Here is a 25,236-nt window from a genome sequence, read left to right as displayed (position 1 = left end):
TTATTATCATGGTGGTCTGTTGGGGGGTACAGAAATCTTGTGCGTATCATTTTTACTTCATAATTATTAGAGAAATTGTGTGACATGTTTAGCTAGCGGGGCCAGGTTTTAAGCTACAGATAAAACAAAGACGGCGGAACTACAAGTGACGAGGCGCGATGATACACCCGGAGGGTTTAGCGGTGTGACAGCAGAGCTCGTTCTCGGATTGGCAGTGGCGAAAGGAGGCCCATGTGGTAGAGAGCGGGCCATAGACTGTAGCACTTTCTGAAGGTCTCACTTGATTATTTGGGCATCTGAATGTTCGCGTAACCTGCTTTGAAAATGCTGCTGGAAGCGTCGGATGGGGGTGAAACGGTTGTCTACAGAGCAGCTGCCGGTAAGCACTGAAGGAGGTCAGAGAAAGGCAGCTAGTTAAGCAGCCTTTACACACTGACTGCTGCCCTGCTTGTTAGCATGCAGCTAAACAGCGCACACAGCAGGCTAACATTACCGGCTAATTTGAATCTTAGTAAAGTCTCTGCGTTTTTAGTAGTTAGCCGTGTTGTGTCTCGGGTTATCCAAACGGCGTTTGTCGCCGGGTTCACTCGCAGCCGCCAGAGCTTCTCACCAGCTTCACCGGCTAGTTGGCTTCTTATTATTAATGACAGACTAGTTTGGAATTTCACAGCCTTTCATGTGGAGTCATTACCTGGCTGTTACGTAAGGGCTGAACACCTGTGACTCTGACAGGAGTAAATTGAAGACACATGCAGCACTGTTACTGACTGACGGCTGTTAAACTGTGACAGTGTCGCGGCACAGTCTGTCACATGTCAGGGCTGATTTATCTCCACACCCGTTCCAGTCCAATAATAATGCATTTTATATTTTTGTAGCTTTAAAATGACAAAGCAAGAGAGACGCAACATGTTCAGAGTCAGTCCTTGGGACCGCTTCCTTTGGGACCTCTCTCAGCTGTGGGAGTTCTTGTTTGGAGGATCCTGAGTTGTTTAGTGAGACTTTCCACCATGTTTGGGTCAGTGATGGTTGTGACACATGCACTGAGCTTGGTGCTTGGTGGAATGAAGTATGTTGTTCTTCAGTTCTTCAATAACCATAGGACTGTTCCCACCACAAACACATGACCCTATACTGTGTTCTCTGCATCGGTTCCATTTTTGCACTGATCACCTGCATTCATGTATATACCAATCTGCTCAGCACTTTTAATTTTTATTTATGTGTTTGTCTTACAGTATGTTTCGCACTAAGTACTGCAGCAATTTCCTAATGTTGTAACATTTGGCAATAAAACCCTTTCTGATTCTGAGCATAGTCTGCTTAGTCTCTCTGAAGCTCTTTCCTGCCAAACAGCCTTTTAGTTTCCCAGCTGTCAACCATAGACTGTACATAAAAGACAGCCATAGCTGCCAGGGCCCTCCACCTTGGAGTCTTTCTGATGTAAAGCTTTGAAATGTGCAAACCTTTGCAAATGCTTTAGCCCTGACATGCTAATTAACGCCTGAGGCTTTGGTAAAAATCTCTTGCAGTGTTGAAGTTTGTGTACGTGTCGTTCCCTCTTCAGTCTAAAATCGTTTAAAACAAATTGATACATAAATCCATGCTGTGTTTTGGAGATCACTCGATTTTCTACTCTATTATTTGCAGTTTTTTCTTCAGTGTAAAACAAAACTTCAAGTGCAGATGGTTCCAAAGGGCTGACTTAGTTTCCTCTGACTGTACGAGCAGGTTCGATTTCTTAGTGTGAGAAAACATCTTAGGTGATGAGTAATGAGTCAAAGTACTGAAACACTTAGTTTTACAAAGATGTTTAATTTACCAAAATGTCTCTTCCTCCTTATAGCCTCTGCACAGGTTCAGGTGGAGCCTGTGGGTCGGTGGTTTGAGGCCTACATAAGGAGGAGAAACAGGAATGTGTCGTCTTCCTTCCAGGAGCTGGAGGAAGAGGAGGAGTCCTCAGAAGAGTCGGCAGATGAGGAGTTTCAGCTGGAGGAGTACTCCATGCTCCGAAAACTTGATCCTAAAGACTGGAAGGTATGTGAGACTAGATCTCAGCTGTTTGTAAAGAGATCCCTGCTTTGACCCTGACTGACTGACACGCTGCACAGGCGTGCTTTAATGACGCCTGAGTCGATGATAATTCACGTTAGCAACCTCTGCTTTGTTTTTCCTGGTGTGTTTTCAAGTGTTTGAATAAGTTAACTGTGTTGTGCTTGCTTGCCCTGAATCCAAAGTCTTTCCAAACAGAGGAAAATAATCCGCTTTGATGGATGAGCTCTTCACTTTCTGCTGTGCCAGGGCTTTGTTGTACACCAGGCACACGCAGCACGTCATCAGGCGGCGATCAGGGCGTACTGGACTTGTTTTGCCTCGTTCTCTTAGCGGAGCATGCATTTTCAGTGTCGTTCGATCGTATTCATTTAATTGTCTGAGATTAAAATGTGATTCATCGTGAAGTCCTCTGAGTCCCGTTTCTAAAACACACAATTATCCATTTCAAGCTTTTCAGGGACTCTGGTTGTGTTTTTCAGTCTGACCTGACATGTCAACGTTTACGGTGCCGTGTGCTTAGAGCACAGTAGTGCATCTAATCTGTTTGCTGTAAGTCATAGAACATTAATGATCTCATGGTGAGGTGTTAACACCTGTGCCAGTGACAGATTCTGCAGTCAGTGCAAATAAAACTTAAATAGATTCACCGCAGTAAGACGAAGCTGAAAACCCCAATCAGAGGTGAGGACAAAGTTCTGAAATGCCTCGCCAAACTTAAACGGTTTTCTATTGGTTCATTGCTACAAACTACAGTAAACACCTTCTGTAGTGAAATGTATTCCACTTAAAATAAGGCATGTATCACAAATAGAAGGGATACATGTGAAGGCGGGAGTTTTTCTTTTTTTCACTTTGACATTTAGAGTTTATCTAGAACGAAAAGGTCGTACGTGGATTGTAGAAGACGGCGCAGATGTAATGTTTTAACGTAAACTCATATTTACTGTATGATGTTGGATCATTTGAAGCAGTGATCTGATAACGGGTGTAACTGTCAGTGTTAACAGAAAGTCAGTGGAACAAGTATGGGACCCTGAGGGACTCCACAAACAGTTTTAGAGCTGTAATATTGTTGTTGAGCGTTTCTCACATGTGACACAGCATACTCTCCTGTAACCCTTCAGAATCAAGATCACTATGCTGTGCTTGGGCTTCCACACCTGAGGTACAAGGCGACACAGAAACAGATCAAAGCTGCCCGTAAGTATGTTTCCACCTCCACACGTGTTTCATGTTTCTGGTTTGTTCTAATGACGCAGTTTGATCCCAAGTCTCTGCCATTTATCCGTAGACAAATCGATTGTGCTGAAGCACCATCCTGACAAAAGGAAAGCTGCAGGAGAGCAGATTGTGGAAGGAGACAATGACTACTTCACCTGTATCACTAAAGGTACGCAGTGCTGCAACTAATCAACACAACACAGACATTGTTTCTGGAATCTCCTGAACTAACTGGCCCACCTGTTGAACCTCAGCTATGGAAATCTTGTCCGACCCTGTGAAGAGGAGAGCCTTCGACAGTGTAGATCCTACCTTCGACAATTCCATGCCTTCCAAGAGTGAAGGGAAAGAGAACTTTTTCGAGGTATTTGCTCCTGTTTTTGAGAGAAATGCCAGATGGTCTTCCAAGAAACATGTGCCCAAACTTGGAACTGTGGAGTCCTCTTTTGAAGAAGTGGATAATTTTTACTCTTTTTGGTAAGTGGAAGAGTGAGAGATACTCCTTTGAATTAAAAACAAGACAGTGTAATGGTTCATGATTTTCTTTTGGGTTAAAGGTACAACTTTGACTCCTGGAGGGAATTTTCATACTTGGATGAAGAGGAAAAGGAAAAGGCTGAATGGTAAGCTCCCGTCTGCCCCAATGAAGCACGTGTTATCCCTCTGTCGTCTAACATGTTTACTCTCCCCCCTTGTAGTCGTGATGAGAGGAGATGGATTGAAAAGCAGAACCGAGCTTCGAGGGCTCAAAGGAAGAAGGAGGAGATGAACAGAATACGAACACTAGTTGGTACAGTCACACACTTCATTAGCAACACAAAGCCCTGAAGTATTGAGCAAATAGCTCCTCCATGTACAGAGATGGTCTGTAAAAAGTGACTGCAGTGCGACTCATCGTCCGTAATGCTTCACTGCAGATACTGCCTACGGCTGCGACCCTAGAATAAAGAAATTCAAAGAAGAAGAAAAGGCCAGGAAGGAGTCTGAGAAGAAAGCCAAAGCTGAGGCCAAGAAGAGAGAGCAGGAAGAGAAGGAGAGGGTAGGTGTCACTCTCACAGCGGTGAAAGGTCGATTGGCCTAAAGGTGTGTGACTGTTACGTCCAAAGGTAAAGCTAGCGGCATAGAAATCGTCTGATTTGGTTCGTGCTGTTAGCTGGGACATTCGTGTTACATTAGCTGGTCCTCTGGTTTTTGAACAATCCATGCTGAGATTATTCCTGCTAGTGCAGACGTGACAAAGAGAAAATACAACAATAAATAAAGGAGCTGTTACTGCAGGACAGATGTTCACACAGACATCACTTTCCTGTCCTGGTTTTCCTCTAAACCAGGGGTCCCCAATCCCAGTCCGCGAGGGCTGGCCGGTGTCCCTGCAGGTTTTAGATCTCACCCTGGGTCATCACACCCGAATCACATGATTAGTTCATTACCAGGCCTCTGGAGAACTTCAAGACATGTTGAGAAGGTAATTTATCCATTTAAATCAGCTGTGATGGATCAAGGACACATTTAAAACCTGCAGGGACACCGGCCCTCGTGGACTGAGACTGGGGACTCCTGCTCTAAACTTTGTTCAGGTGCTGTAGTTCCTCCATCCTCTCTGTGACCTGGATCACAAAGGAGCAGCTTAACTCGAAGCTGTTATGAAATTTAAAGAGTGGATAGTGTTCACTTCTATTTACCAAAATCTGAGCAGTGAACAGTGTTGGACAGTTTGGTTTTCTTATTGTCATGTTTGGACAAAAACACCACTCAGACTTTGACCCTTGGACGCACACTCAGTGCTTCACACTGTGGGTAATATACATATTTCCCAGCACGGAGTCAAAGAAGCTTCTTAAAGCTGCTCAGTTCATGCTGTGAGAAGATGCTGAGCTTCAGATGGTCACAGGCTCAGAGTTCTGCGTGTCTGACAGGCCCGGCGGGCGGAGCTGGAGGCAGCTCGACTGGCAAAGGAAAAGGAGGAAGAGGAAGCCAAGCAGGCCGCCCAGCAGGCCAAGAAAGAGAAGGAGATCCAGAAGAAGGCGATCAAGAAGGAGAGGCAGAAACTCAGGACCATGTGCAAGGTAAGATAATAAGATAAGATAAGATGGCCTTTATTAGTCCCACAGGTGGGAAATTTGTTTTGTTACAGCAAAAGTGCAAAGTTATGTAGCAGAAATTAGAAAACACTGGAATGCAATAAAATACAATAAAATAAAATAAAATACTATATACAATAGAATAAAATAGAATAGAATAATATATACAATAGAATAAAATAGAAATACAAATACTATATACAACTGAGTAGGAAAATACAAAAACACAACTTCGTCAGAAGAAGAATTGCACGTATAGCAGTCTTATTGCACATGTGTGGGTTTGTGTGTTTGATCAGCTGCAAAAGTCTTTATTGTGGAGTCTGACAGCAGTGGGGAGGAAAGACCTGCGAAATCTCTCCGTCCCACACCGTGGGTGCCGCAGTCTCCCACTGAAGGAGCTGCTCAGTGCCTTCACAGTCTCATGCATGGGGTGGGAGATGTTGTCCAACAGGGATGACAGCTTAGCCACCATTCTCCTGTCACTCACCACCTCCACTGGGTCCAGAGGGCATCCTAGAACAGAGCTGGCCCTTCGGATCAGCCTGTTCAGTCTCTTCCTGTCCCCAGCAGAGATGCTGCCCCCCCAGCAGACCACACCATAAAAGATGGCTGAGGCCACCACAGAGTCATAGAAGGTCTTCAGGAGTGGGCCCTCCACTCCAAACGACCTGAGTCTCCGAAGCAGGTACAGCCTGCTCTGCCCTTTCCTGTAGAGGGCGTCTGAGTTATGAGTCCAGTCCAGTTTGTTGTTCAGATGAACACCAAGGTACCTGTAGCTGTCCACAGCCTCGATGTCCATACCTTGGATGTTCAGTGGTTGCAGTGGAGGATGTTTGTGCCTGCGGAAGTCTACCACCAGCTCCTTGGTTTTACTGGCGTTGATCTGGAGGTAGTTCAGCTGGCACCAGTCCACAAAGTCCTGAGTCAGTCCTCTGTACTCCTTGTCGTCCCCATCAGTGATCAGGCCGACTATTGCAGAGTCATCAGAGAACTTCTGCAGGAAGCACTGGGTGGAGTTGTGGGAGAAGTCTGCAGTGTAGATGGTGAAGAGGAACGGAGCCAGAACCGTTCCCTGTGGGGCCCCCGTACTGCAGACGACCCTGTCCGACACACAGCCCTGAGTCCTCACATACTGTGGTCGGTCGGTGAGGTAGTCCAAAATCCAGGTAGTGAGGTGATGGTCCACTCCAGAGTTCTCCAGCTTGTCCTTCAGAACCGAGGGAAGAATGGTGTTGAAGGCACTGGAGAAATCAAAGAACATGATTCTCACAGTGCTCCCAGCGGTCTCCAGGTGAGCGAGGGAACGATGTAGGAGGTGAATGATGGCATCATCCGCTCCAATGCCAGGCTGATAGGCAAACTGAAGTGGGTCCAGTGATGAGCTCACAAGGCGCCGAAGCTGAGCCAGGACCAGCCGCTCCAGGGTCTTCATCAGGTGGGATGTCAGAGCCACCGGCCTGTAGCTGTTGAGGTCCTTGGGGCGTGAAGTCTTTGGCACTGGAACAACACAGGAGGTTTTCCAGAGCTGTGGGACTCTTCCCAGCCTCAGGCTCAGGTTGAAGAGGTGCTCCATCACACCACACAGTTGGTCCGCGCAGGACCTGACGACCCTCGAGCTGATGCCATCTGGACCCGCTGCCTTCTTGGCTTTAATCCTCCTCAGTTCCCTCCTAACCTGGGTGGTTGAGAGAGACAGGCTGGAGCCTTGTGTTGAGTGTGTATTGGATGCTGTTGTTGGGGGTGGGGAGGAGTGAGCAGGGTGAATAGAGGAGGTGTGAAGTGTCTGAGGTGTCAGAGGTGGAACAGCAGCAGTGGGGTGGGTGAGTCTGCAGCCGATGTTGGAGACTGCCTCATGGCTGAATCAAATCTGTTGAAGAAATGATTCAGTTCATTTGCCCACCTCACATCCCTCCCAGGCAGAGAGTTCTGATGTTTGTGGCCTGAGATGGTTCTGAGGCCTCTCCAGACTTCACCAACATTGTTTTGCTGAAGCTGGTTCTCCATCTTCTGCCTGTAGCTGTCCTTCCCATTCCTTATCAGTCCCCTAAGCTCTCTCTGCACCCTTTTCAACTCCTCTTTGTCTCTGGATTTGAAGGCCCTCCTCTTCTGCTTGAGGACAGCTTTAATTTCTGAAGTAATCCAGGGTTTGTTGTTGGAGAAACACCGTACAGTCCTGGTAGGTACGGTGTTATCCACACAGAAATTAATATAGTCAGTAATGCATGTAGTAAGGCTGTCGATGTCCTCTCCGTGGTCGTCACAGATCACCTCCCACACAGTCGACTCAAAACAATCCTTAAGAGCCTCCTCGCTCTCCTCCGACCATCTCTGCACTGTGCGGGTGGCTGGTGGCTCCCTGCGCACTAAGGGCTCATACACAGGGACAAGGTGCACCAGGTTGTGATCAGATCTGCCTAGGGGAGGGAGAGGTGATGAACTGTATGCCTCTTCTGCATTGGCATACAGTAAGTCCAGTGTTTTATTGTCTCTGGTTGGGCAGGTCACATACTGGGTGAAGGTGGGCAGTGTGGAGTCCAGTGAGGCATGATTGAAGTCCCCTGATATTATGAGAAGGGCTCTCGGAGATTGTGTTTGCAGTCTGCTGACCACAGAGTGGAGAGAGTCACAGGCTGCATCCGCGTTGGCCGAGGGGGGGACATACGCTGTTATCGCGATAACATGCGAGAATTCCCGGGGCAGGTAGTATGGACGCATGCTAACGGCTAACAGCTCAATGTCTCTGCTGCAGAGTTGTTCTTTTACAGTGATGTGCCCAGGGTTACACCATCTGTCATTCACAAACACTGCCAGTCCCCCTCCTTTCCTCTTACCGCTCTCTCTTGTCCTGTCCGCTCGCAGCATCTGGAATCCCGGTAGTGTCACGCTCGTGTCCGGAGTTAGCGGTGTTAGCCACGACTCCGTTAGCATCATGATGCTACATTGCCGGTACTCCCTCTGTGACCAGGTTAGCGACGTTAGCTCATCCATCTTATTGGGCAAAGATCGTACATTTCCAATAATTACAGAAGGAAGAGATGGTCGATAACGTCTCCTTCTCGGGCGACGGCGCTCCTTCCCAGCACGACACCCCCGTCTTTTCTTCCTCAGTTCACTGGGAATGTCGAGTCTGTCCGCCGGCAGTACCGCTGCGGGACGCAGCGCTAACAGCTGATCCCTACTGTAAACAAAGGATCCCTGCTCTGGGTCCCCAGACACGGGTGAAAAAATAGAAAAAAACTAAGAAAAACAACCAGAACTAGCACAAAACGGTAGAACATGGTTGCAGAGTCTAATTACTAATACGTTAGTTATAAAAATTACTAGAAGAAAAAAGATAAGAAGGAAAGAAACTCAGAATGAGCAGAGCTGCTGTAACAGGCTGCCGCACACGGGGGGCGCCGGAAGTGGCCCCCCGTGTGCGGCTACAGTGTCAGACATGTTTGCATGCTGCTGCTTGGTGTGTTATCACTATCTGATGCTGTTCCTCTCCACAGAACTGGAACTACTTTGCAGACAACGAGGCTGACAGTGTGAAAATGATGGAGGAAGTGGAGAAACTCTGTGACCGCCTGGAACTAACAAGGTACGAGTGAGTTTTAGCCAAATCACCGTCACCAAAGAGCGTGATGCTTTTTTCTTTTCGACTTTGAAGAAACAAACTGGATTCAGGTTTCCACCATGAGATGATCCTGGATGAGCGTAAAGCTGCTAATAATGTTGGTTACATTTAAACAGCTACCATATAAATGAAAGGAATCACCTGGGATATCATCCATGAAACATTGGGTCAGTTTTGCTCATCGGCAGCTGAAAGAGCCTGCTTCATTACAAGTGTGAAGAACTTTCTGGTTTGACACGATGTGCCAAACTACAGGCTTAAAAGTCTAAGATTTAGTGCAATTATTATTTCATAAAGCCTCAGCAGTGCATTTGATGAGATGTGACAGCATGTGTGTTGTTTCTTTCCAGCCTGCAGTCCCTCAATGAAGTGTTGTCCTCGGGATCTAAAGAGGAGAACAAGGCAGCAGTGGAAAAGCAGGTAAAGGAACCTTTTCTTTGTAGCGCCTCAGGTTTGAAGCCGGAGACCATCAGGAGCCAGCACATCTCTCAGTGGTCGACAAACATGTTGCTGCTTTTTCCTCAGGTGCAGGAGGTCAATGCTCAGCTGCAGAAGGAGAGGGAGGCTGAGATCCAGGCCAGGCAGGCGGCTCGCAGCTCTGAGCAGGCCAGCGGGGGAGCGGGCGGGGGGAAGGGCTGGAACGAAGAGGACCTCCAGCTGCTCATCAAAGCAGTGAACCTGTTCCCTGCTGGAACCAATGCCAGGTGAGCGCTCGGAATTACAGCTGGCGTTCATCGGGGAACTGTGTGTCAATAAAGCTTGTTTCGTGTTTCCTAGGTGGGAGGTTATTGCCGACTATATGAACATGCACTCCACCAGCGGCATGAAGAGGACGGCCAAAGATGTAATCAACAAAGCCAAGAACCTCCAACGACTCGGTAAGCTCACAAAGAAACCTCAGCTTACCACGGTTTTATCTGTAGACACATGGATGCTTTAACCTGCTGCTGTTTACGGTCTCATCCACAGATCCTGTGCAGAAAGATGAAATAAATAGAAAAGCATTTGAAAAGTTCAAGAAGGAGCACACATCAGTGCCGCCCTCCATCGACAACGCTGTGCCCTCAGAGAGGTTTGATGGTAAGTGAAGCTGGGGCAGCTACTGACACACACACACACACACACAGTGTGCATGTCAAAGACGTGCTGCTTGGTGATAGTATAAAGTTCAAAAAAGAGGCACCCACCACATGTGGAGCTGACTGCTGGACTTGATTGTGACTTTTTTTCCTTACATCTCCTCCGTGTGGTGATCGTGTTAGTAATAGATTACACGCACACTTCAGCGTTTCTCTGTAAAATGACTGAAACACATACGCTCACTGCATAAACACACAGGCTACAGTCGCACACATCCCAGTGATGCTCGCTGTGATCAAACACACAGATGTTACAGTGTAACGAGTCAGTGAACTTTACATATGCTTGTACATTTTCCTGCATCATATCAGAGCCAACCCACTCACATTTAGTCGAACTGTGATTGGTTGAAGTGTGGGCCTGAGCAGGAACAGAAACAGTTGAGTTCATGGTGACAAACAGAAGCTTGAAATGACATCATAGATCCAACATGCCTGACAGTGCAGAGTGGCAGTGTTGTTGTTAACACTGCCGTGCTCTCACAGAACAATCACTCCACATGTTTTTGATGCTTCCACTGTGACATTAAACAGCCAGTCTGTAGAGGCTCCCTTTTTCTTACTGCAGCTGAGCTAGTCTCTGTTTGCGGCACAGATACTGTAGATGGCTCGTTTTTGTCTGTCATTATTTAGTAGACGATGTAATGAAAACAATCAATCCTCAGCAGTGTGAGCTTTTGAGAGTTCCTGACTATTGTGTTGTCATGTGTGGCCTCTCAGCCTCGGGCAGTGATGGGAATGCTGCCCCCTGGACCACAGAGGAGCAGAAACTTCTAGAACAAGCCCTGAAGACCTACCCAGTCAACACGCCTGAGCGCTGGGAGAAGATCGCAGCTGCTGTGCGTGGACGAAGCAAGAAGGACTGTATGAAGCGGTATAAGGTATGCTGCGGCCGCGGTCTGTGCTCAGAAGGCTCATTTTTTTTTGCATTAAAGTGTTTTTACTGCAGCGTGAAACTCGGCAGCGACAAACTGAGGAGCTAACACGTTTCCTTTTTCCTCTGACAGGAACTGGTGGAGATGGTCAAAGCCAAGAAAGCTGCTCAGGAACAAGTGGCAGCCAAAAATAAAAAATGACAAGAACCACGAGTTAATAGAATCTGTTATTTTAACATTATTGTGTTGGTCTTTATTTTATAATAAAAAGAAGGAAAAAATAACGTGACACGACTTAAATATTGCATTTGTCCACTTCCTCAGCTTCTCATCCAGAACATCCCACTGCGGATCTGGTTGTAGTCGGGCAGCTGTTCGATTGGACCTGAGAACAAACAAGTTTATTGCTTATCTGCTTTAACATCAGACACATGAGTTTGAAGCTTACGTCTTTAGTTTAAACACAGAGTGAGTTCTAGAGACGCTCTGACCTTTGACTGACTGCATCGTCACACTTTACACTGGAAGCTACGCTCACTTCCTGTTTTGGCTCAAGATTTAAACCCAGAGTTATGATAAACCATTCTTTTCTTTACAGGCGATAGAAAACTGATTAAAAGTGTAAATCAGGGCTAAAAGCCAAAATATCAGCCTGCATATTTCAGTCATTATAGTGATGATCAGTTGCATCAACAGCAGAGTTTTTGACAGAGTTCAAACTGGGATTCACTCCCCACTCTGACACTGAGCTGCCGGCTTCCTTCCATCTTATACTCGGTGAGTTTCGTTAAGTTCAGCCTCTGCAGGCGTCCTGTGTTTGAAAACGTACCGACTGCTGCGATGGCAGGAGCTCTGTTGTAGATGTATTTGGTGCACACGTCCTTTATGGTGTTGGCGTCGATGGCCTGTGGAGAGACATGACAAACATGGTGGAGGATCAGAGCAAAAAGAGCTTTTCAAACACTATTTCAGGTCCTGCTTAAAGAACACTGTGCCTGGGATGTTACCAGATTTACTTTGAGGTTTACTCGGCCTTACACAGTTTATCACTGTGACTCTGTTATTGTTCTGGTCTAACTGCTTTAAATGTAAAGAAACCTGACCTTATGAAAAATATACTCTTATGATGTATTTTAACTTTAAATATGGAAGCAGCAATAAGCACACACACGACGAGTGCTAGAAAGCTCAGCGTTCCCGGGATCTCACTTCCTCATCTGGTTTCAGTTTTTCTACGTTCAACAATCACGAAGGTGGAATTCTGCGACATTCTCCGACACCACGCTCTAAGAACGCATCAACGTGGAGATGTTGGAGACACGATACAGCAGCATGTGAGTGAGAGAGGGCCCTCCCAGTAAAGACACAGTCTCACCACTATAATCTGTCTAAACAAGTTACCATGGTTACCAGTTAAATAAAAAGGGAAGTACAGGCCTCAGTGAGCTGCAATAACAGAGACATACTGTTAGCTTTCATTTTTACTCCTTACAACAGTATAACAGAGCTAACTGCAGCTGCTGAATACTGAGAGTGCGCCCAGTTATGAACTTGTACAAAACGCAAATACTTACGTTGGATTTCCGGTAACAGTTACTGAGAAAGCAGAAGAATCTGTCGACTCACCTCAATCCGGGCTTCCAGCTCATGAAGAGGGATCCTGCGACTGTAGCACAGCATCTGTCTGCCGATGTCCTCGCAGATTGGGGTGGATCCTGGAGGAAGCGGATCAACACGTGAAACCAGGCACCGCACGACTGCACGCTCTACCGTCACGCTGCCTTACCGTCAAGATGCAGCAGCATGTTGGTCTTGAGCAGATTCTTGGCCCGAGCTACCTCACTCTCCGTCACACTGGTACAAAGAGAAATCCTGACAGGAAGCAGCGACACACAAGCGTTAAACACGTTCACGTCATCAGACTGTCATCAGGTTTAACCTTCTTTAAACCTGACGACTAAAGCACTCACCATTCCATTTGAGTGAAATGCATCATGTCGTTGATGGTGCTGGGTTCACACACCATGTAGAGTCCCCAGAGGCCTGTGTCTGTGTAGCAGGTGTTGAAGGACTGGAAGCTATGGCACAGGTTCCCCTGACAGGCCATCTGAGCCAGCTTACTGGACAGATTCTAAACTCAGAGGACATAAAAACAAATGATTTGCTGAATAAATGCTGAGCGTGTGGTGAGTATGTGTGGTCAGTTTTTATTTAAAGATGGCGAAGAAGAGGAAGAGCATTCAGCAGCAACACAGAGAAAACGACACGTGCCACATCCAAGGTTTCCTCAGTACTCACCACGCCTCCACCAAACGAGCGGTCCCAGTTTCCAATGAGCGTGTTGGCTACCATGAGTGGGATTGTGTCGGGGTGAGACCATCCGACAGCCTCTACGGCGATGGCGATGTGAGCGAGCGGCATTTTGTCGTCACGCACTCGGATCTGAAACGGTAGCAGAGTCCTGAAGCATTTACCAAATTAAAGCCGTTTTAATAACTTGAAATGAAACTCTGCACCAGTTTCACAGTCAACGAATGATTCAAAGCACACAAATACTTAACTAGGGTCTACTGGATCTACTGATATCTAAAGTTCTCAGTACTGTGATACAGGCCTGCAGGAGTTTTGTTTTGAAGGCACCAAGCTGGGTTAGAGCAAATCCAATCTGTGCATGTCTGGACTGAGACGAGCAGCAGGCGACACGATGCCTACGTGTTTATGGAAACTGAGTGCATGACTGTTTTTAAACGTCTTTTAAAACACTTCAAATACAACTTGAACGCAAACTTGTTCTGGTTACTCTGCTAAACAATATCTCACTGTCTCTCCGAGCATCTCCAGCTGCAGTATAATCGTTCATTTCAGGGAATATCTGACAGGCCTGAGCCATCACCTTTCATTTGCATCCTCCTTAGAGACATCCGTGTTACTCTGACACACTTGATCTTATACTTTAAATAACACAATTAGCTGCTCTGTGCTGATGTGACCATTTGATGCCCAGTTATGCAGTAGTGAGAAACTAAAGTTAGCCTTACCTCACTTCCTGTGAAATGGCACAGTGGAAGAGCCGGGGCTTCGCCTTGATGTCTGCCGGGAAGTTTTCCAAAGTGATACTTGGCCAAATCGATGAGCTCGTCATGACAAACACCTGAGCAGAGAGGGAACGAGTCCTGGAGATCAGATCAACTTTACTCTGGTTCAGAATTTATTGCTTACTTTGAGCAGTGCTCATGCATCAGTGAGTGTTTGCTGCAGGTTGTACAGAAAATGTTAACCAAACACGTGAGCAGACAAACAGCTCTGACCTCCAGCAGCAGCCAACACTATTCTGGGTCCTTTATAGTGAGCGGTGATATACTCCACCAGGTCTCCTCTGTTGATGGTCCTGCATCACAAACACACAGCAGGAAGCTAAGCTGTGCAGGATGCTGTCAGCAAACCTCAGAGTACTTTGTGTTTTTAGGTGTTTGGTCTCACTTGATGTTCTCAGTGGGGCCCAGGATGGTTCTTCCCAGTGCTGTGGACTGGTACGCTGTAGCATGCAGATAATCAAAGACCACCTCTTGCAGATTGGTCTCCACTTCCTGCATCTCTCTAAGGATCACCCCTCGCTCCCTCTCGATCTCCGCCTCTCCCAGCGTGCTGTTCTGGATGATGTCAGCCAGAATCTCCACAGCTTTGGCACAGAGAAATATTTTATACTTTAACACATTCCAGGTTTTTCTTTTGAGATGTTGCTGTGTAACATTCAGCCCTTCTGCCCTCCCGTACCTCTCGGAAGATCCTTGGAGAAAGCTTTGGCATAGTAAACAGTCTGCTCGCGGGATGTGTAGGCATTCAGGTGAGCCCCCATGTTCTCGATCTCCAACTCCAGATCAAGCTGAGAGCGTTTCCTAGTGCCCTGTCACACATTTACACAGACAAAGTGAACAAACTCTAGAATGTTATTTTCATTTTTAAAGAAACTGAACTATTACATTTATGTCATTATTTTGTTATTACGCTGCTGTGAACTATTTGAATGTGTTAATCCTGCACGGGGCAGCATACATTCAAATAAAGACCACTGCTTTAAAAACGTTCCTGCGTAGCTGCCATCACCTTAAATGCCATATGCTCCAGAAAGTGCGCTGTGCCGTTATTTCTCTCGTTCTCATAGCGACTCCCGGCATCTATCCACAAGCCCACCTGGAAGAAAGCAGGAATTAATATCCGCTTCCACAAACTGCTGCTACTGTATCACACCCCCACATCTCAGCCTGTAGTGGTAAAGCTAGCAAATGCTAACATTCTGTGTAATGCCTATTACATTTGGCTGGCTGCTTCACAATGGTCATGGTATTTTAACCACATATTTTCGTGCACGTATTAAAGCAGCCTGTTTTAAACTGTTTACTTCCAACTTACTGTGCAGGTGGGGAGCCCCGAGTCCTCAGATGCCACCCGGAGTCCGTTCTCTAAAGCAGTCACCTTGGTTTCGGGAACATTTAGCGCCACCTGGTGAGCAGCTTGAGTAGCCAAGAGTCTGTACGGTCCAGCGGTGAACTACGGGAGAAGAACAGCCAGTCATGACGCTTCAAAATTGGAGCGTTACGTTTGCTCCTACCAGTCAGCGATAATGAATAAATCTGCGCCATTGGCGGTTGTATTACACAGGGCACATCCGAACATCACCGTAAGAGTTGATTTGGTGATAGCTAAGATTTCGACGACTGTTAGCTAGCTTAAATAGCTGTTCGGCCATGCACAGAGCTTTTCCTCTGTAACACTGAGCACTGACAACTGTCACAGCTATATCAATTAAATGAGATACTCAAAACATGACTCTGAATCAATTCTTCTTACCCTGATTATTGAATTCTTCTTCAGTAAATGTCTTTGTAAGAAAAATCTCCCAGCAGAAGTGAGGCGCTGTACGGACGCCGCCATATTGTTTATCTGTAACGGTGCCGTTCTGCTGACGCAACATCCGCCGGAGATGACGACTTACTTTGTTCATAGTAGGTAAAAAATACCACAGGATTTGATGACAACCGCACAAAGAAATATATTCTTACAATCTCCTTAAATAATAAAAAATAGAGATAAACGCATCTGAACAAATACCTTTATATTTCAGACATTGATCAACCTATTATATGGAAATATGAAATGCCACACGTGTAAATGCCAGTGTAACCGATTGGTTTGTCCGTTAGCTCTGAATAAAGTATTAAAGTAATATATATTTACATTTAGGATACTTAAATTTAAGTGTTCTCAACCATATTTTATGTGATTCTGCAGTGTTTATAAAGAACGTTCTAACGTTTAATCGCTTTTGTTTATTTTGAAAGGGTGTCAGAATTTGCAGGCGGAAGTGTCGGTTTAGCCTAGCGCGGATTTTATTCCGTGAGTTTCAAGTTGGTCTGTTAGCTTCTTCCTAGCAGTTCAGTGTGTGAAATAGAACAAGGCTGAAGTCCAGCTGTATACAGAGCAGAAAGCCTGCTGCTGTAGCTTGCACTGGAGGTTTTTCCTCAGTAACCCGGACTTAATTAATTTTCTGTTGGGTTCAACGGTGTCGTTAGCTGCTAACGGTGCAGCGTTAGCTGTTCACGCTAATTAGTGGTCTCAACTTTAGCCGATGTAATAAAACAGGAGTGTGCAGCCATTAGCGTCGGTGTGGCTTTCAGAAAAGAAATGGCGGGAGGCGGAGATATCATGGACGGTGATCTGGAAGATGGAGAGATCTCTGGGTCCAGCTCGGATACTGAGATGGGACCAGCCACAGTAGCACAAGAAGCTCGACCCCAGGTTCCCTCGACTTTCTGCGGCCAGTCTTTCCAGAACAGAGCCTATGCTCAGGCACTTCCAGCCGAAGCTTATCGCAGCACAGGTAGGACGGCAGAGTCTAGTGACAGTGACCCGGAGTCCTCTGACGAGGAGGCGGCTGTTTGGCGCCGGAAACGCCAGAAAGTTACCATTGCTCCACAGCCGCCTGCATGCAACGCCCGGCTAGGGCCGACCCCTCTGCCCGCCCAGGGGACGACGGGTGGCCGCAAGGTGAATAACATTTGGGGCTCTGTAGTACAAGAGCAGTGCCAGGACGCTATCACTGCAGAACTTGGCATATTTGGCATGGATGGTGTTGGCATGTCCAGCAGGAATGTGGAGACTTATAATTTCGTCCTAGCTCGGAAGATAATGGAGAAGGAGAGGGAGATGGAGGCACAGTCAAATGAAGGAGGAGAAGTGAGCATGCTGGATGCTGAGCTGGAGGAGTACATGAAGGGTAGGGGGTCAGAAGAGAACACAGGAGCTGATGCAAAGAGAAAGAGGCCTGCAAAGGAGCGACTGGGCCCCAGAGAAGAGATGGATGTCAAAGGCCGCTATGAGATCACAGAAGGTGACCCTGAAGATAAGGTGATAGATGAGATTGCGTACAGGCTGCAGGAGCCCAAAAAGGAGCTGATCGCTCGAGTTGTCAAAGTAGTTGGCAAGAAAAAAGCCATAGAACTGCTCGGAGAGACTGCCACCCTGGAGGAGAGCGGCGGTGTGTACACCATGGATGGCAGCAGACGCCGGACACCGGGTGGGGTGTATCTCAACCTGTTGAAAAACACCCCCAGTATCACCAAGGCCCAAATCAAGCAGATATTCTTTGAGGAACAGGTGAAGGAGTACAAGAGCAAGAAGGCTGCCCAGAAGAGGAGGCGGCATTTGGTGGCCAAGAAGATGAAGCAGGCCATTGGCACACTAAACCTGCAGGAGCACGATGACGTCTCCAGAGAGACTTTTGCTAGTGATACCAACGAGGCTCTGGAGTCTCTGGAGGAAGCTGCAGAAGACGAGGAGGCACAAGAGGAAGCTGCTGTGGGCACTGAGGAGACAGCAGTGGTCTACAACGCGGCAGACCTGGAGGTGTTTTGAAAATGGCCTGCTGTCTGAACAACGATGCTAATGAAACACTGAAAGCACTGAATATGCGATTGATACAAAATCCACACTGGTGTCCTTTTTTGTTTATTTTTTTTTTTAAACCTCAGCAATAAAAGCAGCGCCTCTGTTAACACATAGCTTGTTTCATACAGCATGAACATGTTGATTGGAGCTTTTGCAGTTCAAATGTTGTTTGCCTTTTAAAACCAGTCCTTATCAACAAAATAATGTTGTGATAGTCAAATACATAACCATTTGTTGCTGTAAGCATCATTATAGAAACAGCTCTTGAGTTATTATTTTCATGCACCTCGGTCTGGAAAATAATAAAAGTGGTGACTCAGGTAAAAGAATTAAAAAACTGTAGGGTTCTTATTTTGTACACTCGCTTCCAAACACAAAATAATATAAATATTGAATAAGCGGAGTTTTATTATCATCAGATCATTATTACTGTCCTGTCATTCATACCAAGTGGAGCTTCTCAAAGAAAGCGAAGGCATTGAATGGCAGATGTAAAAGTGCTGAAGTGTCCACTAGATGGCAGCCATGTTCCAACTTCTGCAAGAGCTGATAGCCTTTTTAGTCCAAAGCTGTATATCAAAAGAACCCTTAACTGTTCCATACAGCATATATCAAAATGTATAATATAAAAGAATAACTCAAGAATTAAACTGAAAAATGCAAAACTGCATGTGTATGAGACTGCCACCTGCTATAGTAAAGGTTAAACTAACAGAGTTCACAGGTGTCTTGCTTAATTTGTGTAACTCTGGTACAAATGTACACAGTCCCCATGGCTTAGCCGTGTCACACATATGGCCTGGGGGCGAGAATCAGGCACACATGAAAGCTTATGAAAATGTAAAAGGAGGAATTATGTTTTTACAATTAAAAATAAATAAATCTATTTATTCATCCATTGAGCACCACAAATGATAAACGTCCACCACGTTAGACCTTTCACATTTTTCATTTATTTATGCAGGTGGTTAGGACAGAGTGTACTCCTAAATGACATCCTCAGTTACAACTTAAACATTTCTGCACTGATGAAAATTTCAGTTCCTGCTTTTGTTTGGATTTTTTTTGCGACACTACTACTCAACGAGTAGTGTCTTGATCAGGAATCCTAAATGTCAGCTGAAGAATGATGGATTTGCTACTTCATGGACAACGTTTTGCAGTTGATGGAACCATGAATACGGCTTTCTACAAGAAAATCATGAAGGACATCCTCAGTTACAACTTAAACATTTCTGCACTGATGAAACCAAACATATACTTGATTCAGAGGAATCAAATATATGTTTGGTTTTTTGAATTTCTGAAACCTGTGCTGTGCTTTCAACATCTGCAAAGGCCAAACAGCTGAAATCTGAAGGCACAAATCTTGGTTGAGGTTCACTAACACTTTGTTTTACAAAGTCTCGCTTCTAAGTGTTGTCTATCTCAGTGTGTTAGCCCAGGGTGCACCCCGCCTCCTGCCCTAAGACAGCTGGAGCTGTCTTAGGGCAGGGATGTATATATGTATATATATCAGTTATAGGATTTAAAGGTGTAATGATGGCACTTCTATGCTGGTAGAAGTAAAATTTCCAAGGAGGGATCTTCCAGCAAGTTCACCCCAGGGTGCAGAGAAACAGTCCAAAACAAACAAACCAACAAGAGCTACATCTCAGACTCTATAGACCTCAGCTAGTTAATAACAGTATAAGAAAGAGTGAAGTATGGGTTGAAAGGGCTGCCAGAAGAAAGCATTTTCACTCTAAAAGGAAAATGGCAGCACAACCTAGGTTTGTAAAGTTTGTAAAATCTGAACAACGAACAAGCGTTCTGGATCGACACACACAGGATAGTGTGTTACAGTTTTTTCTGATGGCTTGAGCACATTTTTTGTAACTATTGGCTATTTTTGCAAAACTCTACACACAAATAAGAAAACTCTTCACTCAATCAGCAAAACATTGTAGTTTTCTTGTAAAAGCAAATAACCTTTGTTTACAGTTTTTTCTGATTGCTTAAGCATATTTTTTGTAACTATTGGCTATTTTTGCAAAACTCTACACACAAATAACAAAACCTGTCACCCAATTATCAAAACATTGTAATTCTCTTGCAAAAGCGAACACAGCTAGATTAACTCTTCACACCTTCGTAAAAATGGTGTTTTCGTATCAAACAGTACACACAAGCCATCATCTACTAAGCACACAATGCGCCAACTGCACACTGATGGTATGAATACAAAACACATCTGGCTTTTGCTTTCTCTGTGTACAGATGTCAATTTGAGGTCACACTTTTGTCATAGTGTCATGTAAACATACAAGGATCCAAACTTCAAGTATTGGTGTTTATTCACACTCATCAAAACCAAGACAAAGTCAGAACACAAAATAGGAATTTCAAAAAAAAAAGGAGAAAAAAAAGACAATCAGCCTACATCATGTCGTCTTTCTGGGTCCGGCCACAAAATTTCGTCCACATCGCATGCGATATCCTCCAGTCCAAGGCACCGGGGAAAATATTTCCTTGAATGCTGTATCCAGGTCTGACATGATGCCTGGTCAATATCTCCACATGCAAGTACACGACTTAGTGCAGAAATGCTTGCACTGTGTATATTTTGAAAGATGGTGTCATTATCAATTATGCGCTGCTGTATTTCGTGCAGCCTTATTGCATTATTGGCAATCACCATGTTCACTATATGGGTCTCTTGCTCTGGAGTGAACATTCTGCCTCTGCCCCCAACATCTGGACGTCTGGCAATTCTGTAAAGTAACAATTTCAGTATTTTTGCATGTATGGTACTGTTGTGTGTCTCATTAGAGTATGGCAGTGCTACAAAGTACTTACCGATTCTCATTTCGAAATGTCCTAATGATGCCTGCCACAGTGTAGCGGCTCAGTTTAGGCTGAACCCATTGAACTCCCCAATCAGACCAGGAGTGACATGTTTAGCCGCCTGTTCTCCTTAAATTGCTGGCTGTCTGAGTGGTGTCCCAGAAACGATGTGGGCTTCATAGATAATTGGCAAACCTTCTGGAGGAAACCTGGTCTTGTTAGGAGAGACGGCATCCATCCCACTTTGGATGGAGCAGCTCTCATTTCTAGAAATATGGACCAATTTATTAAACTCCCCAAAATATGACTATCCAGAGTTGGGACCAGGAAGCAGAGTTGCAGTCTTACACGCCTCTCTGCAGCTTCTCTCCTCCTGCTACCCCCCCAAAAACCCATCTCCATTGAGACTGTGTCAGCTCCCAAAATGACAAAAAACAAACCAAAAACCAGCAACAAACAACTTAAACATAAAAAATCACAAAGAAAGAACAAAACAGAATCCACATCTGAACCAAAGAGTAAAACAATGAAATGTGGATTATTAAATATTAGGTCTCTCTCCTCCAAGTCTCTGTTAGTACATGACTTAATAATTGATCAACAAATCGATTTACTCTGCCTTACAGAAACCTGGTTGCAGCAGGATGATTATGTTAGTTTAAATGAATCAACACCCCCGAGTCATTCTAACTACCAGAAACCTCGAAGCACAGGCCGAGGGGGCGGTGTGGCAGCAATTTTTCACACCAGCCTATTACAGTTTTTCTCGATTGCTAAAACACATTTCTTGAAACTACGCCTCATATCCGCACAACAGTAAACACAAATCCATAACATCTCACTCAATTCCCCAAACATCCTATTTCCAGGTCAAAATGAAGCTCTACACCCAAAACTATTCACTCCTGCTGAAAAACCGAACTTTGCCCTCAGACATCAAACACAAGCCCTCAAAAACACACACACTACAACAGAGTTTTGCACACTGGTACAATTAATTCAAAACAATAGTTCCAAAACAATTAGGTTGCTTATGGTTCTCCCCTTCAAAACCCTTGTCACATGATAAACACAAAAGACGCAACCAATGTATGTACAGTGGCACATTGTCATTCATGTACTATACAGTACAACACACACCAGAAACATTATCCCACCACAGCATCTTGTCTTTGGTCTGGGTCAGGCCAGAGAATCTCATCCACATCACAGGCTATATTGGCCCCAGCCAGGCAGCGGGGGTAAAATCCTCTTGCATGCCTGATCCACCCCTGGCATGCATCTACTGATATGTCTAGGCAGGCCTCTTCCATGGCCTGAAGGAGGTGAACACGGACATAAGGTTCTCGGTCATACACTTTCCACCGCCATGCCGAAAATAACTCCTCTATCGGGTTTAGAAAGGGGGAGTATGCAGGCAGAAAGATATTAGAAAACCTTGGGTTATTGGTAAACCAGTCACGAACCAGAGCAGCGCGATGGAAGCTGACGTTATCCCACACAACAACGTAGTGAGGCTGCTCTGGCTGTGCTGGTTCCCTGTAGTCCAGCTGGAACATATGTTGTCTTAAACCATCAAGAAAAGCAAGGAGAAGCATAGTGTTATAGGGTCCTAGTACGGCATGGCGGTGGAGTACCCCTCGTTGGCTGATGGCTGCGCACATAGTGACATTCCCCCCACGCTGACCAGGGACATTTACAATAGCCCGATGGCCAATTATGTTCCTCCCCCTTTTCCTTCTTTTGGTCAGGTTAAAACCTGCCTCATCCACAAAGATCATTTCATGGGGAACAGGCCGTCCTTCAATCTCAAAGATTCTCTGCAAAACACATAACACAGTAGAGTCAATCGGTACCCTGAACCAAAGTTCAAGAGTGCTGAAATGGCAGCATAAACTGCCATGCTGTGATGGTACACAATACCTTATACAGTATCAAAACTCATACCTGAACATATTCCACACGTTGGTTTTTCACTCTGTCAGAGTTTCGTTCGAAAGGGACTCGGTATGCCTGTTTCATCCGGAATTGATTCTTTCGGAGGATGCGGTCAATTGTGGAGAGGCTGATGGCATTTATGCCTCGAAAAAGATGATCATCCTCAATCACTCTCCTTTGAATCTCTTGCAGGCGGATTACATTATTTGCAATTACCATGTTTACAAGTTCCCTCTCTTGCTCCTCCGACAAAAGCCTTAACCTGCCTCCACCAGGTGGTCGTCTCTGTGTCCTACAAAAATAGAAGCACTCATTACTGTAACTGTCACACATTCATTTTACAGGAAAATAATGGAAACATACTGAAACTCAAGACACATAAATTCAGTAACTTAAACGTTACTGTACAAAGCAGTCTTACTGCAAGTACACCTACCTGTTTTCCTCCCTGAAGGTTCTGATGATGGAGGCAACAGTGAAGCGACTGAAATTTGGTTGTACTCGTTGCCCAGCCTCCCTCATAGTCATCCCATGGACAAGGACATGGTCAACTAAAGTGGCTCGAATTTCATCTGAGACTGACTGTCTTCGTGCCCTTGCTCTTCCCCTTCCTTGTCGCCGTCGTTCTCCACCTCCACCTCCTTCACCACCTCCTCCTCCTCTTCCACCACGTCCTCCTCTTTCACCATGTCCTCTTTCTCCACCACGTCCTCCTCCTTCACCACGTCCTCTTTCTCCACCACGTCCTCCTCCTTCACCACGTCCTCTTTCTCCACCACGTCCTCCTCTTTCACCACGTCCTCTTTCTCCACCACGTCCTCCTCTTTCACCACGTCCTCTTTCTCCACCACGTCCTCCTCCTTCACCACGTCCTCTTTCTCCACCACGTCCTCCTCTTTCACCACGTCCTCTTTCTCCACCACGTCCTCTTCCTTTGCATCTCTTTGGATCCATTGTTTCAAACCTGAATGAGCTGACTTTGGCCCTTTTATCTATCCATCGCAGGTTCTGATTGGTGTGTGCTAAATTTTGACTCCTAGTGTTTCCACCTGGTTAATTGTGTGCTAATTGGGCTCAAGCTATGCTGACTTAAGTTAACATTATTGCATGCTAGTGCTTTCTACATGACTACATGGTGTAAGCACTGTAAAATGTAGGGATTTGTGTGTAGAGTTTTGCAGTACCAGTTCACCAAATTTGAGTCATGTGTCAAAGCAGGGAATAGTGTTTATAGTTCAGGGAAATGGGTGAGCTTTTTGACCAATAGCGTTTATGGTTTTGAAATTTTAGTTTAGAGGCCTGGTTATAGTGTTTAAGCAATCGAGAAAAACTGTAATTTCTGTCTCTCTTCCACAGCATGTCTTTCATCCTGTTTTCCTTCTTCACCCCAACCGGTCGCAGCAGATGGCCGCCCCTCCCTGAGCCTGGTTCTGCCGGAGGTTTCTTCCTGTTAAAAGGGAGTTTTTCCTTCCCACTGTCGCCAAAGTGCTTGCTCATAGGGGGTCATATGATATGATTGTTGGGGTTTTCTCTGTATTTATTATTGTGCGATCTATTGTACAATATAAAGCGCCTTGAGGCGACTTTTGTTGTGATTTGGCGCTATATAAATAAAATTGAATTGAATTGAATTGAATTGAATTGGCCAGCTTCCCTCAGGGTCATCCCATGGTTGATGACATGGTCCACTATTGTAGCTCTGATGTCATCAGTTATTCTGTTTCTTACTCTTCTTACCCTTCCTCTTCCCCCTCCTCGTCCTCCTCTTGCTCCTCCTTGTCCTTGTTGTCCTCTTCGTCCTGCTTCTTCACCTCCACGTCCTCTTCCTCAGCCTCCTCTACTTCTCACTCTTCCTGCTCCCTCCATTGTACTCCACACACACAGCTTACCTGTATTATAGTGCTTAGGCTGATTGCAAAGGGAACTAATTATCTAAAAAAGTTTTCACATGTGACAGTGTGCCAGACAGTTGGCAAAATAGTGTAAATAATAGCCGTAAATGTGTATAGTTTTGCTAGGAGTGTGTTGATCATTTGCAAATTGAGTGTAAAGCAGTGAGTTGTGTTTACAGTTGTGCAAAAAGAGTGCTGTGCAGTGGATTGTAGCTACAGGTTTGCAAAGTGTGTGTTACAAAATGGCAAACTGAGTGCAAAGCAGTGTTTGTGCTTTTAGTTTTGCACACTCAGTGAGTGGTTTTGCTATAAGTATTAATAGTTTTAGAAATTGTGCTATAAGAATCACAGTTAGGGTTTAAGCGTTCAGAAAAAACTGTCATCACAATGTTTTCTGAAGACTCTGAAGTCAAATGTGAGAATTTCAGTCAGAAAACTACAGCCTAGCTGAAACTGGGCCATGCAACAGGACAAAAATAGCTGACTCAAAGTCCAGACACCTCTATTTTTCCACTTATTTATTGCAGTTCAAGTCGTGCAAGTCCAATGAATACCTTGAAATGGTACAAAGGTAATTGTGAACTGCCAGAAGTTAAAAAAATGTAAGGTTACCAAAACTGAAAAATAATGTACATTTCAGAA

General features: G+C 45.3%; 4 protein-coding genes across 4 annotated transcripts; 2 read left to right on the top strand and 2 right to left on the bottom strand.

Moving 5' to 3' along the window:
* Positions 1-64: 64 nt before the first annotated feature.
* Positions 65-11,287, top strand: dnajc2 (DnaJ (Hsp40) homolog, subfamily C, member 2). Its single transcript, XM_003458672.5, has 16 exons — positions 65-379; positions 1,847-2,037; positions 3,180-3,255; positions 3,347-3,445; positions 3,531-3,753; positions 3,834-3,899; positions 3,975-4,066; positions 4,194-4,315; positions 5,193-5,342; positions 8,855-8,943; positions 9,330-9,399; positions 9,505-9,683; positions 9,757-9,857; positions 9,949-10,059; positions 10,839-10,999; positions 11,126-11,287. Exons 1-16 carry the CDS (start codon positions 325-327, stop codon positions 11,192-11,194), a joined length of 1,854 nt encoding a protein of 617 aa, XP_003458720.1. The 5' UTR covers positions 65-324; the 3' UTR covers positions 11,195-11,287.
* pmpcb (peptidase, mitochondrial processing subunit beta) lies at positions 11,208-15,992 on the bottom strand. The gene is made up of 13 exons (XM_003458675.5): positions 15,842-15,992; positions 15,404-15,541; positions 15,098-15,184; positions 14,768-14,897; positions 14,474-14,672; positions 14,302-14,381; positions 14,032-14,144; positions 13,292-13,435; positions 12,964-13,124; positions 12,780-12,865; positions 12,620-12,708; positions 11,823-11,898; positions 11,208-11,378 (listed from the first exon to the last, which is right to left on the bottom strand). Exons 1-13 carry the CDS (start codon positions 15,923-15,925, stop codon positions 11,314-11,316), a joined length of 1,452 nt encoding a protein of 483 aa, XP_003458723.1. The 5' UTR covers positions 15,926-15,992; the 3' UTR covers positions 11,208-11,313.
* A 275-nt stretch (positions 15,993-16,267) lies between these two features.
* phax (phosphorylated adaptor for RNA export) lies at positions 16,268-18,669 on the top strand. Its single transcript, XM_005475624.4, has one exon. The coding sequence runs from the start codon at positions 16,676-16,678 to the stop codon at positions 17,903-17,905; it is 1,230 nt and encodes a 409-aa protein (XP_005475681.1). The 5' UTR covers positions 16,268-16,675; the 3' UTR covers positions 17,906-18,669.
* A 2,847-nt stretch (positions 18,670-21,516) lies between these two features.
* LOC109194996 (uncharacterized) lies at positions 21,517-23,450 on the bottom strand. The gene is made up of 3 exons (XM_019346363.2): positions 23,139-23,450; positions 22,712-22,994; positions 21,517-22,584 (listed from the first exon to the last, which is right to left on the bottom strand). The coding sequence occupies exons 1-3, from the start codon at positions 23,228-23,230 to the stop codon at positions 21,913-21,915; spliced, it is 1,047 nt and encodes a 348-aa protein (XP_019201908.1). The 5' UTR covers positions 23,231-23,450; the 3' UTR covers positions 21,517-21,912.
* Positions 23,451-25,236: the final 1,786 nt, after the last annotated feature.

This window comes from Oreochromis niloticus, linkage group LG17 (assembly GCF_001858045.2).
Source record: "Oreochromis niloticus isolate F11D_XX linkage group LG17, O_niloticus_UMD_NMBU, whole genome shotgun sequence".
Lineage (NCBI taxonomy): Eukaryota > Metazoa > Chordata > Actinopteri > Cichliformes > Cichlidae > Oreochromis > Oreochromis niloticus.
Note: the sequence above shows the minus strand (reverse complement) of the source record. Positions and strands in the feature narration are given on the sequence as shown.